Source organism: Eptatretus burgeri, chromosome 1 (assembly GCF_056783735.1).
Source record: "Eptatretus burgeri isolate ZD-2024b chromosome 1, Ebu_testis_v1, whole genome shotgun sequence".
In the NCBI taxonomy this organism is placed as follows: domain Eukaryota; kingdom Metazoa; phylum Chordata; class Myxini; order Myxiniformes; family Myxinidae; genus Eptatretus; species Eptatretus burgeri.
In genome coordinates, this window is record NC_140961.1 from 137,917,762 (window position 1) to 137,932,814 (window position 15,053).

A 15,053-nucleotide genomic window follows, 5' to 3' on the forward strand; every position below is an offset into this window, starting at 1 on the left:
TTCGATCAGGAATTGCAAACAATTCCATAATGCACTGTGTGCTGTGATATTAGCAAACTACATTAAAATGAGCATTTATTGTTCAATTGTTTGACTCTTGAAAATATTAAGTTTATTTTCAAGTTTAGCTCAAACAGTTACAATTTTGTCAAGTTATTTACTGATACATTTTAATTTGACTGTCACTCATCACCATACATATAACTTGATGCGTCTTGGGGAGAATAAGTGTCCAATGTATTTGTTTTTTTCAATACGCAAGATCGAGGCTAATGGAAGAGCGAGAAGACGAGAGAGTAAAAAGGCAACTTACTGGCGGTGGGGCTGTAAGGCCATGTTTGGACACAAGAAATAGAATGAATGAATGAACGAACGAACAGGAAAAGAGGGGAGGAAACAGCAATGTGGAAGTAAAAGGGTTGGGTTAGGTAGGGTTAATGGTGGGTAGAAGATACCATGGATAGGGATGACATGAGATGGTGGGACACCGCTTGATTAAAATGCTAGAGGGAAGGGTGTGATTGAACTTCCTCTGGAAGGTGGTTCCACAAACAGGAGTAAATAGAGAAGGTAAGCCTGGATTTTGAAAGTTTAACCTGGAGGGGGTTATTGGACCTGGAGTTGCACCGTCAAGTTGCTGGAGAGAGTTGGAGGGCTGAGAGGGAGAGAGAGAGTAAAGGGAGTGAGACCAGAAGGAGATGTGGTAAGAAAACAGGCCACCAACCTGTCTGTGAAGTGAGAGCACCCGGCCTTCAACTTTGGCCTCATCGCATGAGATATCAATAATATCTCGAGTTTTTAGTTCCAGGTGGTATTTGTTTTTATTAATCAGAAACATTTTTTTTTTAAATCGTTTTTCTTTTAAAAAACAAAACGTGCATTTATGACTTGATGGTAGAAAATACATCAGTAAGGAATTTGTATTAGGATTGTGCAATTAAATGTAAGCAGGTTAGTCAGTGACCACTGCCTCAGAGCCATCGATTTATTACCTCCGCCACCGAAGGTGGATGGAGGTTATGTTTTTACCCCTGTCTGTTTGTGAACAAAATAGCTCAAAAGGTTGTGGATGGATTTGGACGAAACTTGGTGGGCAGGTTGGGCCTGTAACAAGGAAGCATTGATTCGACTTTGGTAAAGATTAAAATATATGCTGTTCTTCCTTCGCTTCAATCGGTTCATTTGACCACGTGCTTGTCAAAGTGGACATCTCTCTGGTTGTCATCAGAGAACCACCTCAGTGCCATCGAGTCACTCAGGCTGACTGGCAGGGTCTCCAAGCAGCCATCAAACTTCTGGACTGGTCTCCCATCGCTACTTTCTCCAACATCAACTTATCCTGGGAATTCTTTCAAAGAAACTTGCTCTCCCTCATGCACAGATTTATCCCCTCTCGTCTTCAGTTGTCCTACCCTTCCTCCCGCCCATGGTTCACTGAAGCTTGTGGTGAGGAATTTGTCATGAAACAACTTGCCTTTGCGTCGTGGAAAGCAAACTCAACTGAGGGTAATCTCAGTTCCTTCCATAAAGCTCGGAACAAGTGTGTATCTACCCTCAGGAGAGCCAGAAAACAACATCTTTCGAAGCTCAAGTCTGAACTCTCAAACCTCTCTCCCTCCTCTAAATCCTGGTGACATCTAATCAAATCTGTTTCTGGTGTATGTTCCCCCTCCATCCCCTCCCTTACTTCAAATGGCTGCCCTGATGATACCACACGTGAAAAGGCTGAATGCCTAAACTCGGTGTTTGCATCAAAATCTTGTGTCCAAAATCCATCGCTTTCTGTATCCACCTTACCCAGTCACACCCAACTGTCCCTGGACTCTGTGTCCTTTTCTCCTGACAAGGTGGAGGGCTTGCTGTCAAACCTCGACTCAGATTCTGAAACCGGTCCAGACGGCATCAGCCCACGTGTCTGAAAAACCTGCTCTTGCTCACCCTCTTTCCGTTCTATTCACCCTCTCATTTGCTCAAGGTTCACTTCCAGTTCTGGGTTTGGAACGTCAACAGGTCTCCTTCAGGCTCTCTGCTGACGATCTCAAAGTTAAGTTTCCGGTCATTGTCTGTCCCATTTTAACTGTTTATTCTCTCACTTTCATGTTACTGTGTGTTCCTAGTTTGGTTTTGTTTCAAAAATTGTGCTATTTTGTGAGATTTTGTCAACTTTGTCTTACCGGATGTTTGAGGCCTACCCTTGAGGCTTGAGGCCTACCGGTTCCCCTCGGTGTACGATCGTGTTTTATTTTTTTTCCCCATGATCTTCAATTTCTATCTTCCCCACTTTCCTAACATCCCCCATCCCTCCCAACTAATCACTCGATTTCTTATCTTAAATCAAAAAAAGAAAACCCGCCACCTTTCTCCTTCCTCACTCACGACTCTCGATTCTGCTTCTTCTTCTTCTTCATCTCCTCTTCTTCTTCTTCTTCTTCTTCTTCTTCTCTTCTTCTTCCTGAATTTTTCTACAACACTTCCATGACCTAATCTGTTGAAAACTCTCTCAAACATTAATAATAACAATAAAAACGATCTCTTATAATGCTTCATCTTCCTCTTTCACACGTGTGGTACTCTTTACTGTATCATAATACACGACTCTTCGACTATTTAAACAGACTGCTCTCAATTCGACCTTTCCTTCATACCTTGCCAAAAAAATCCAACTGTGACAGCGTTTCTTCTCTCCATTCTCTGGATTCGCCTTTATTGCATCCAACAATAATTGTGTTAAATCGCATCTCTGACCTAAAACTTAAAAAAAAACCCAGTTTGCTATGAATGTTCGCTTTCCATCAACCATTCTTTTTTTCCAATTTCAGTGCCAACTCAGCCCTCTCACCCCTCACTCTCAAAGCAACCAACCCACTCTTCTCCCTCCAAGCCTCCTTCTCACCTCTCTCAAAAACTCCCCCCTCACCTTTCTCCCACCATTCATCCCCCTCACTCATCCTTCTCAAAGTTGCCCCCCTCTCATCCACAAAGCTGCCTCCTTCCACTGCCCTCTCACCTCCTTCTCTTCTCTTCCCTCCACCTCCTCCTCTTCACTCCACCTCCTCAAATCCTCAACTGCCTTCTTCCCTCTCTCTTGTCCCCCCTCTCCATCAGTACCACAGAGCCTTTTCTCCTCCTCATCCGGCCCCCTCCACAAGCTATTCTGCAATCCCCCACACTCTTTCAACAACCCTCCTGACCTACCCCCTCGTCCCTTGTCCTACCCTCCTCCCCTCCCTCTTCGTTAAAAGTGTGGACCTCAAATATCTGCGGCCTTCTCTCAAACCTTTCAGATCTTTCCATACAGGTTGCCACTGACAAACAAGACATAATCTGCCTAACAGAAACTTTCCTCCCCCAAGACGTGTATGACTCCCAAGTATCTCTCCCTGGTTACTCCCTCCTCCGGTATGACAGACCTGAGCCTCGTCCTGGTGGAGAAGTTGCTCTCTTCATCAAAGACTCTATTCCTCACTCTCCATGCACTGCCCTCACTCCCCCACACCCCCAGGAATACCTCTGGCTACAGCTTCCCCTCCACTCCAACCTCATGTTTATATGTGTACTATACCGTCCAACCTAACAGTGATGACTCCATCTACACCTCACTATCCGAAAACATGGACCAACTTCTATCTTCTCATCCAAACTCTCTCTTCCTCATATGTGGCAACTTCAATTGTCATCATGCCAGTTGGCTAGGTGTGGGTACCTCTCTCACCTGTCATGGCACTTCAGCAAAAGCTTTCTGCGACTCATTGGGACTGACTCAATCGGACAACTTCCCTACCCGGATCTCAACCAATGGTACTCCATCTCTTCTGGATCTGATTTTGACAAACTTCCCTGACAATATCTGCTGCTCTTCCTCCGCTCCAATTGGTTCTTCTGACCACGTCCTTGTCAAAGTGGACATCTCTCTGGTTGTCATCAGAGAACCACCTCAGCGCCATCGAGTCTGGCATTTCACTCAGGCTGACTGGCAGGGTCTCCAAGCAGCCATTAAACTTCTGGACTGGTCTCAAATCGCTACTTTCTCCAACATCAACTCATCCTGGGAATTCTTTCAAAGAAACTTGCTCTCCCTCATGCACAGATTTATCCCCTCTCGTCTTCAGTTGTCCTGCCCTTCCTCCCGCCCTTGGTTCACTGAAGCTTGTGGTGAGGCAGTTGTCCTGAAACAACTTGCCTTTGCCTCATGGAAAGCAAACCCAACTGAGGGCAATCTCAGTTCCTTCCATAAAGCTCGGAACAAGTGTGTATTTACCCTCAGGAGAGCCAGAAAACAACATCTTTCTCATCTCAAGTCTGAACTCTCAAACCTCTCTCACTCCTCAAAATGCTGGTGGCGTCTAATCAAATCTGTTTCTGGTGTATGTTCCCCCTCCATCCCTTCCCTCATCTCAAATGGCCGCACTGCTGATACCGCAAGTGAAAAAACTGAATGCCTAAACTCGGTGTTTGCAGCTAAATCTTGTGTCCTAAACCCATCACTTTCTCTACCCACCTTACCCAGTCGCACCCAACTGTCCCTGCACTCTGTGTCCTTTTCTCCTGACAAGGGGAGAGCTTGCTGTCAAACCTCGACTCAGATTCTACAACCGGTCCAGACGGCATCAGCCCACGTGTCCTCAAAGCCTGCTCTTCTGCTCTTCTGCTCTTTCTCACCCTCTCTCTGTTCTATTCACCCTCTCATTTGCTCAAGGTCATCTGCCATCTGCTTGGAAATCAGCAAACATCACTGCCCTCCACAAAAAGGTGCAAAAACAGATCCCTGCTACTGCAGACCAATCAGCCTTCTCCCAATCATCAGCAGGGTTATGGAATCCATCATCGCTTCAGACATGAAATCCTTCCTCTTCTCCAATGGCTTGATTTCTGATCATCAATTTGGTTTCAGACCAGGTCACTCTACCCTGGATATGCTGCTTCTGCTCCCCCAACAATGGATGGAAGTCATCAATGCCAGACAGGAAATCCGAGCCGTATCCCTGGACATATCACGTGCTTCTGACACAGTCTGATACCCTGCCCTGCTCACCAAACTCTCTTCCTATGGTATCCAAGGCCATCTCCACTCATGGCTCGCAGACTTCCTCTCCTGTCACAGTCACCGTGTGGCCCTAAATGGAGTTCTTTCATCCCCTCTTCCTGTCCAGGCTGGCGTTCCTCAAGGTAGCGTTCTGGGCCCTGTTCTTTTTTCTGGTTTTCATCAATGATCTCTCCGACTCTCTGGAAAATCCTCTATATCTCATTGCTGATGACTCCACCCTCTGCCATACCATCGGTCATCCCTCAGACCGGCAAGCAGCAGCTTCTTCACTCACTGCAGATCTGGATAAAATCACAAACTGGTCCAACACGTGGAACATGTCTTTCAATCCAGACAAATCTCACACTCTCACGATGTCTTTTCGAAAGGACCGTTTCGAAACCCCTCCATCCACTTTCTCAACAATCCTCCGGAAGAAGTCCTTTTTCAAGCTTCTGGGTCTCACTATCTGCCATGACCTTTCCTGGGAAAGCCACATTTCAAACCTCGCCTCCAAAGCCAGTCGCCGACTGGGAATCCTCCATCATGCAAAGTCCTTCCTCGGCCCACCTGAGCTCCTGACCACTTATAAAGCTTTTGTCCGCAGCCTGATGGAGTACTGCTCTCCCCTCTGGGCTGGTGCTCCTGCCTCCCACCCTTTTCGGCTTCACGCTGTAGAAACCAAGGCATTTCGGATCACTGGCATCTCCCGCAATGAGGCTGAGTCTTTGGGCCTCTCACTCAATCACCGCAGGTTGGTCGGTGGCCTTTCTGTCTTCTACCGTCTCCTCTCCAGCCTCGCCCCCCCCCCCTGCTCTCTCTGCGATTTGTCCCCACCACATTTCCGTAGGGCGCTCAAGGTCCGCCAACAACCCCCTTCTGGTAAAACTACCAAAATCACGAATCACTGCTCACCTTCACTCTTTCATTCCTCTTTTTTTCCTGCTTTTGGAATAAGCTCCCTCACTCTCTTCATTCCCATTCTTCCCTCCAGGCTTTCAAAACAGCTGTTTACCACCACCTCTTATCATCCCCCATCCAAATCCTCGATCTTTTCTACCCCCGATAATCCATCCAAGCCCACCTCCTTCAAATTCCCTGCTTTCCTTCCTGAAAGTCCCTGTAATGTCAATCTTATATTCCCCATGTTCCCCGTCCCATCCCTCTCCCTTCCACAGATCTCCTAATGTCTCTGTTCCCCACTGTTTTGTCCTTCCCACTCCCCCCTTCTTGTCTCATGCCCCCCTTGATGTGCGTTGTGTGTTTGCTCTCACACAAGCCTCGACAAGGTATACAAAAAAGGTCATTTGCCATTTCTTTGAAAATCATCAAACATTACTGCCCTGCATAAAAGGGTGCAAAAACACATCCCTGCAACGACAGACCAATTGGCCTTCTCCCAATCATCAGCAAGGTTTTGGAATCCATCTTCGCTTCAGACATCAAATCCTTCCTCTTCTCCAATGGCTTGATTTCCGATCATCAATTTGGTTTCAGACCAGGTCACTCTTCCCTGGATATGCTGCTTCTGCTCTCCCAACATTGGATGGAGATCCTCAATGCCAGACATGAAATCAGAGCCATATCCTTAGACATATCACATGCTTTTGACACAGTCTGGCACCCTGCCCTGCTCACCAAACTCTCTTCCTATGGTATCCAAGACTATCTCCATGCATGGCTTGCAGAATTCCTCTTCTGTCGCAGTCAACGTGTGGCCCTAAATCGAGTTCTTTCATCCCCCCTTCCTGTCCAGGCTGGAGTTCCTCAAGGTAGCGTTCTGGGCCCTGTTCTTTTTCTGGTTTTAATCAATGATCTCTCCGACTCTCTGGAAAATCCTCTATATCTCTTTGCTGATGACTTCACCCTCTGAGGGATCTGTCATCCCTCAGATCGGCAGGCATCAGCTTCTTCGCTCACTGCAGATCTGGATAAAATCACAAACTGGTCCAACACGTGGAACATGTCTTTCAATCCGGACAAATCTCACACTCTCACTATGTCTCTTCGAAAGGACCGTTTAGAACCCCCCCCCCCATCCACTTTCTCAATAATCCTATGGAAGAATTCCTTTCTTTCAAGCTTCGGGGTCTCATAATTATCTGCCATGATCTTTCCTTGGAAAGCCACATTTTGAATCTCGCCTCCAAAGCCAGTCGCCGACTGGAAATCCTCTGTCGTGTAAAGTCCTTCCTCGGCCCACCTGAGCTCCTGACCACATGCAGGACTTTCGTCCGCAGCCTGATGGAGTACTGCTCTCTCCTCTGGGCTGGTGCTCCTGCATTCCACCTTTCTCGGCTCAATGCTGTGGAAACCAAGGCATTTCGGATCATTTGTATCTCCCGCGATGAGGCTGAGTCTTTGGGTCTCTCACTCTTACCGCAAGCAGGTCGGTGGTCTTTCTATCTTCTGCCGTCTCCTCTCCAGTCTCGTCCCCCCCTGCTGGGTCTGTGATTTGTTCCCACCATATTTCCGCAGGGTGTTCAAAGCCTGCCAACAACCCCCTTCTGGTAAAACTACCAAAATCACGAATCACTGCTCACCTTCACTCTTTCATTCCTCATTTTTTCCACCTTTGGAATAAACTCCCTCACTCTGTTCAATCCCATTCTTCCCTCCAGGCCTTCAAAACAGCTGTTCACTTCCACCTCTTATCATCCCCCATCCAAATCCTCGATCTTTTCTACCCCTGTTAATCCTCCCCAAACCCACCTTCTTCAAATTCCCTGCTTTCCTTCCTGATCGCCCCTGTGGTGTCCATCTTGTATACCCCACGTTCCCCACCCCTCCCTCTCCCTTCCACAGATCTCCTATTGTCTCTTTCCCCACTGTTTTGTCCTTCCCACTCCTGCCCCTCATCTCACTCCCCCCTTACTGTGCGTTGTGTGTTAGCTCTCATACGAGCGTCGATAAGGTATACAAAAAAAACAAACATCCGAATCCAGATCCTAGAATTTTTAAAGTGATTCTTCACCATTGAGTGACAGGGCTAAAACGATATTTAGCACGATATTTCAGAAAGTTATGGACGGATTCGGACGAAACTTGGTGGGTGAGTTGGTTCGGTGACAAGAACAAGCTCATTAAATTTTAGTTGAGGTCCAAATCCAGATCCAGCCTTTCAGTGGGACACAAAACGTAGACTCATCAGCCTGGCGGAGGCATGCTTTCTACCGAGTGCCCTTCTAGTTATGAATGCAAACGTCATGGAATTTTTAACCCACTTCCCCCTTCCTCAACCCACCTTATACACACCCATCTGAACGAATGGATGAACACCAGCAGCTTTCCAAAGCAATAGAAGAAAATGTCAGAAGAGGAACAAGAAATAATGCAGTTATCCAAATGGATGTTTGCTCTTGTGTTTGTGTTTGTAGGTTGGAGCGTGAGTACAACACGCAGCGCAGCAAAGAGATTCAGGAACAGGTGGAGATGAAGGTGAGTTGTTCGGATAGGGCCATGTGCTTTTGACCCAAGCTGTTCCTCAACTGACGGTCTGCCAATTTAACCGTCTCAGGAGAATTGTAAATATAACGCCAGTCTCTTCGCTCGATTGCATCACAGCTTCATGCTCAGAGGAAAAAACAAAACAAAAAAAAAACAGGCCCTGGAGATTTTGTAAATGGAGCGTTTACATTGAGAAAATCTTCTTTTGCAGAGATTACGGACAGAGAATCGCCTTCTGAGACAGCGAGTGGAGAACCTTGAAAAGGTTAGCTGGTTCATTGCAAATTGCTGATTTCCTGACAATTTCCTTGTCTTCCCTTACTTTTCAATATTGACTGCTATGATTCCTCGTTCATTTTTTTTCCACTTCGTTTTCCATGCATTTTATTGACCTCGAGTACAAGCATTTGTTTATTTTTTTACAGCATGATGCCAATATCAGTTGATTAGTCGAAGTAAACATTTTCTAAGCTGCTATATTGTTCAAATGGAAACGTGATCTCCAATTCTACATACGTGCGTACATATGCACGCTCATGCACGCACAATGTACCGTACACTATGCAGAGCGTCCGTTCTGCCGAAACAGTCTCTTGGCAAGAGTTCCAATCCTGGACAGGTCGCTGCTCCGACAGAGAAATTATCCCCAATCATTGGAAATTAAATTTGCATACTCTTTCAGAAATTACTTACCCCATTGAGAAACTCTTTGATGGTTGAACAAATGTCATTGTACGTATATTTTTTTTTTAATTTGTTTATTTATAATGGAAAATGGTAAACAAAATTTACAAACTCTTTTACATCAACTGTACCAAATAATATGGGATTAAGTTTTGTTTGTTGTTTGTGCCTCAGCATCGACCGAAACCTTTACACAGCTATTAAACCTCTTACGAGGCATGACGGTCGTAAATGGCAAAATATGCAACCAACACTGGAAAATATTTAATAAAGACCAAACAATTTTATTTGGGGTTTTTTTTTCCCCCTGTCCACCGCGTTACCTCCACCACTGAAGGTGGACGGAGGTTATGTTTTCACCCGTTTGTCTGTCAACAGGATATCTCAAAAATTTGTGGACGGGTTGAGACCAAACTTGGAGGACCGGTTGTTTGGGTGTGTGACAAGGCCAAATTGATTAGATTTTGGTGAAGATCCGGATGTGGATCCGAGAATATTTAAAAAATTTTTTAAGTGATTCTTCACCATTGAGAGATAGGGCCAAAGCTATATATAGTATGATATTTCAAAATTTTATCGACGCATTCGGATGAAACTTGGTGGATAGGTTAGGAGTATGACGACAACAAATTGATTCGATTTTGCTTCAGGTGTGGATGCAGATCTGGCCCATGAGTGGGATGCAAAACATAAAATGTTCAGCCTGTTGGAAGTATGTGCTCTACCGAGTGCCGTCCTAATTTACTACCGTCATACGCTACACCTTCTGAAGGATTTTACCTTTTTTAAACTCCAACCCTGCTGTCTGCTCTTAAACTTCTTCTTCGTATTGTTCTTTTTCAACTTCTCCCTTTTTTCTCCAACCTCTCTGTACCGGTCCTTTCCTCGGCCCAACGCCTCCTGCTCGGTTGTAGGAAGCAACGGCTCTGGTTGATAAGGTTGTTCAGGTTGGTACAGATTATTATTATTATTATTATTATTATTATTTTCGTCTTCACGTCTTGACGCAGTGCACGGTGTCTGTCTCTGTTAGTGACTGCATGCATTTCTTTGTTTTAACATTGTTTTGTGCATAATGTCTTTCCAATCCAACATGTACTTTTTTCCTCACTGGCAAATGCCATCCGCACAAGTTTGACAGCATTTTGTAGTCTATGTTCATTGGAGACTTAAATTTAGGCAAATATGATTGGTGGGTTGCAGACCATCGAGACCTTTTCGAAAACCAGGGTAAATCGGCTGCATTTAAGAGGTGTCTTGAAACATCATTGTGGAAAATAGTTGGAACAGCTTAAGAGATTTTTTGTTGTTGTTGTTTTTTTTCCCCCAGGGCCAGGTGATTCGAGCACAAGAGAGTGAGGAAGCAAGTGCACTTCGGAGAGAAGGCAGTCAACTGAGGCAGCGGCTCTCTCAGTGTCAAGGAGAGCTGAAGAAAAAAGAGACCGAGCTAGCATGGCTCTCACAAGAGCTGGTAAAAGCAATTGTTTGGCGAGAGAAGGGTGGAGTTGCGGGGTGCATGACGACGCTACGATCTCAAATTGGAATGTAGAAGTTTCAGATGTGGTGAAAATCTTGGAAAAAGAACTTCGAAATATAATGATCAGCAAACAATGATGCCAGATCAGAGGACAACACTTCCAAGCTTTTTTTTATTTTTTGTCTGTCCGTGAAATCATATAGCTTACAAGTTGGGTCACCCGATTAGGATGGGGTTATTTAGATTTTAGTAAAGCATCAAGAAGATTGGTGTATACAGCTGAGGCAAAAATTGATTCGGGAGTGCACCACGGCAACGATGCTATGGCCTTATTTCCTTGTTCGAGTTCGTACAGGATCGTGCTGTGTGAACTTTCACTCGGTGTAGTCCCGTGGCGACCGTGGACCCTTTGTATATTAATTTCCATTCTGCATACGGAATACGAATACTTAAAGGCAATTACTTTGATGCCCGATAAATAATTATAATTCACCTTTGAATGGTGTGTGGAAGGGCCGAGGCATAAGCTAAGCTCTGTCCCTCTCCCCACCGATTGGGGAGCGGGGGGGGACGGGGACGGAATTTGAGGCTCGATCGCGCAGAGCGCTGTTATATCTTGTTTAAAACATCGATGTGATTAATAATTGCAATTTTTCTATTGTGACGTTCACCAAGCACATGCTCCAATAATGTGGTACAGAAAATATCAGGACAATTGTCCTAGAGGTATGGAATTTCATAACGAACAAAACAGAGCATGACACACACACACACACACGTAGTGTGGGAGAATGTGACATGCACGCACTCATGCACGCACACACACGGCGGGGGCTATCTTACTCTTATGTATATACTAGCAGGTTATCTGTGTTTGACAGGCTTGTAGATGTCTCACCTCAAATGAGCGTGTGTTTTTTTTTGTTTTTTTTTCTTGGAAGTGTGTCCCATCCTTCTGATGACTCCAATGCCGTATTTGGTTTTCCGTTTGATTACGGGTAGAAACGGGAATTCAACATAATGAAACGGAAGACCAAGTCATCAGGAGGAAGTAAAGACCAAAGATGGAGTCATTGGGAGGAAGATAAAGTGATGATGTGGACCGTGACACATGGTACATCTTTCCCTTGAAGACAATGGCGGTCCGCTGAGAGGAAGTAGTATTGTTCGCGATTAAAATTGGCAAATACACTGCCATATCATGTTGGATCGTTTTGTAAATGGTATCGCGCACAGCTTCAACATTTTGTCGTCAACGTGACACAGGCAATGCAAGTGTTTGTAAAGGTTAAGATGCCCTCCACAAATTGCATGGAATGCCCCAACTCAGTGTTAAAGTACAAGATAATAGATTTTGAGGTTTACTTGAGAATTTGTAATTGTTTTATTCAGGAACAAAAGTTGTGCTGTGCAGATTTGAAGCAAGAAGCTCTCCAGGCAACGCTGAAGGCAGCCCAGGACAGGGCCGCTGAGCTGGAGAGGGTGAGAGGACGAGGATGAGGATGAGTTTGAGTGTGACAATGGTATAATACAGAAAAATCTGAATATTCTGTAATGTGATCTTTTCTTATTACCTCCACCACCGAAGGTGGATGGAGGTTATGTTTTCACCCCTATCTGTCTGTCTGTCTCTTTTGTTACTTGGTGAAAAAAAATTTTTTGCCAAGTATGTTGGTAGTGTCTGTCTGTCTGTCTGTCACAAGATTTTTGGCCACAAGATTTTTTTTTTTGTTCTGAAATTTTTTGTTTTCGGATTTTGGTGAAGATCTGAATCCGGATCCAATTCGAGAATTTTTAAAGTCATTCTATGCCATTGAGAGATGGGGGCAAAACGATACATATCACGATATTTCAAAAGGTTGTGGATGAGCTATGACAAAACTAGGTGGATGAGTTGGTTAGGTGACAAGAACAAGCCAATTAAATTTTAGTTTAGGTTCGAATCCAGACCCAGCCTATCATTGAGATACAAAACGTAAACTAATCAGCCTGGCGGAGGTATGCACTCTACAAAGTGCCCTTCTGGAAATCGATGCATTTTCACCAGTGGTGTGGTAAGTGAGCGATGGCACCATGGCAATCAATCGTCATAATAAGTGGCCTAGTAATTGTCACTGCTCAGAGCATGCAGAGATACCTGAACGACCTGGTTGAGCATGTTCAGAGTTGTTTGTATCGATATCCTTTCAATCGTTTCTTCATCTTTGGATACAGGTGAAGTAATTGCATGGCCATTGGTCTCGAGAAAAGGGAGGGTTTGGATCAACCTTTCCATCTGACTTTTTGCAGCAAGGACTGCACTTTGCTGCAATCAATCAATCAATCAATCAATTTATTGTACTGTATAGTGGTTTTTGTTTGGTTCCAAAGTGTCAAAATGCTTTAGGTGAGGTGACTCTTCTTTGTGTTGGAGGAAAATGTGCCGTTTCCCAGCAATTTGGGGTCCCTGTCGATGCAGTGCTGCGCACATTTTTCGTGCGGTTGTAGTCTCGTGTCATAAACTCCATCCCGGTGGTGTAAGGGCAAGAGCGTCCGCTCCGAGTCTGGGAGCTCGGTGGTTCAAACCCCAGCCGAGTTATACCAAAGGCATTAAAAATTGTATGTACTGCTTCTTTGCTTGAAGTTCAGCATTTGAGAACATAAGAGTGCAGACAATTCCCATAGGTTGGCATCCACAGGGAAGGGAGGTTCCTCCTTGGCAAATGCCCCACTGAGTGCGGTGAGAAAGGTGGCGCCGTATTTGTGGCGTTGCTGGTACCTGGTGTGCCCTGGGAAGTGACGGCACTCTCTCCAAGCTTGGTGGCTGTGTTTGCCTCGTCTAACGGTCATGCGTGAGTGTGGGCATTAGCTTCACTACAAGCCTTTGATCCTGTTAACAAAACAACAACAAAAAAAATCTCTTGCCACATGATGTCATTCGGCCCACCAAAGCCTGCATAATGGTTGCCAAAGTGTAGTTGTTTGTCTGTGCTCTTTCCGTTTAAAATGCTGAGTATCAATCAAGGAAGCAGCACGTACCATTTGTGAAGTCTTTGGAATGACTAGGCCTGGGCCGGGGTCAGGATCGAACCCCCAACCTCCCAAATTCAGAGCGAACGCTCTTACCATTACGCCCTCCTGAGTCTGGTTCCGTAGGTTCTCTTTGGTTCGACCAAAACCAGTCTTGAGATTCAGGCACAGAATGGTCAAGTACAAGGCCACAGTGTGAGAAGAACATGATGTGCATCAATGCATCATCATCATCATTGTTCCCTTTCCGTAACAAGTGATTTTTCTTTCTTTGCGACTGTCATTAAGAATTTTGCCTCTTAAACTGTGGATCAAATGAATGCATTCGAGTTTCATTCGCCATCAGGATGTGCTCCAGAAACATGTCACCCTCTCATTGTCGATGCTGCAGTTGAGTCGTGCGCAGTTGATCACCCTTGAGATCACGGGGAACCCGTTTTGTACAAGTCCTCCTCGATCTCAGAATTACACAGGAAACAGGCATTTCCTTTGAAAGTGTTCTGAATCTATCACAAGTCATACTTCAGTTCCACGTCCGATCGTGCACCTAGTCTGTCGCAGTGGATGGTCGGTCGTCACGTGCAGCATCTTCGTCGTCTTCACGACCAATTTAGATAGTGTTCACCCACCTCCGTATGGTTTCACATGACTGGAATGGTCCCAAAACCTTCTATCATGTGCATAGGAATCTCCTCTTGAGGTTATCCCAGCAGAACATCAAATTTTATATTTACACTTATGTCTGTATGCAAAACGTTTGCTTGTAATTGCCGTCAGTCCATTGTTTAGCTGCAACTGGTCACACCATCTCTCTACCTTACGACCACTTACGACTAAGGTTGATATTGCGACGCAGCACAATGACATTCGCAAAGCAATGGACAGTTCAACAGGACAAGGTGATACACAGAGATTTTTACATGGGCCCTCGCAGTGTCATTTTGATACTGCGTACAAACTCTACCAGATGGGGAAAAAAAAAAATGAAAAAATAAACCTTTTGTTTGTTTGTTTGTTTTACCACCCATTATGGTTCCAAGGGGGATTATCACACATATGACGCACATTTTTCAAAGCTTTTTCATAATTTTGGGGCATATTATGCACTCTCATTTCTATTTCTGCCATAATTGCACCACGCCTGCAAAACTCCTTCAGCAAGGACGTGCCTTGCCGGATGAGAGCAACGTGGCACGTCTCACGGACGAGGTTCGTGCAGCGAGGCAACGTGAAGCGTCAGCTGTCTCTGCACTGGAGGAAATGCAGGAAGCCGTACAACAACTACAAAGAGAATGGAAGGTGGGAAATGCCTTCAGACTCGACCTGCGCAACTCAGCATAACCATTTTCCGACGCGATTCGGATTATTTTATTTCTGATTTTATTTTATTATATATATATATATATATATATA

General features: G+C 45.1%; 1 protein-coding gene across 8 annotated transcripts in view; it reads left to right on the top strand.

Moving 5' to 3' along the window:
• Positions 1-15,053, top strand: part of EVI5 (ecotropic viral integration site 5) — a 112,746-nt gene that overhangs the window by 79,093 nt on the left and 18,600 nt on the right. For 7 of the 8 annotated variants that reach the window (XM_085900038.1, XM_085900051.1, XM_085900061.1 and 4 more), the window contains 6 exons: positions 8,401-8,461; positions 8,682-8,735; positions 10,069-10,101; positions 10,485-10,625; positions 12,024-12,113; positions 14,799-14,939. In XM_085900038.1, the coding sequence (XP_085756164.1) occupies positions 8,401-8,461; positions 8,682-8,735; positions 10,069-10,101; positions 10,485-10,625; positions 12,024-12,113; positions 14,799-14,939 (520 nt within the window). The remainder of the gene's footprint in view (positions 1-8,400; positions 8,462-8,681; positions 8,736-10,068; positions 10,102-10,484; positions 10,626-12,023; positions 12,114-14,798; positions 14,940-15,053) is intronic. The other variant, XM_085900056.1, reaches the window with a different exon arrangement.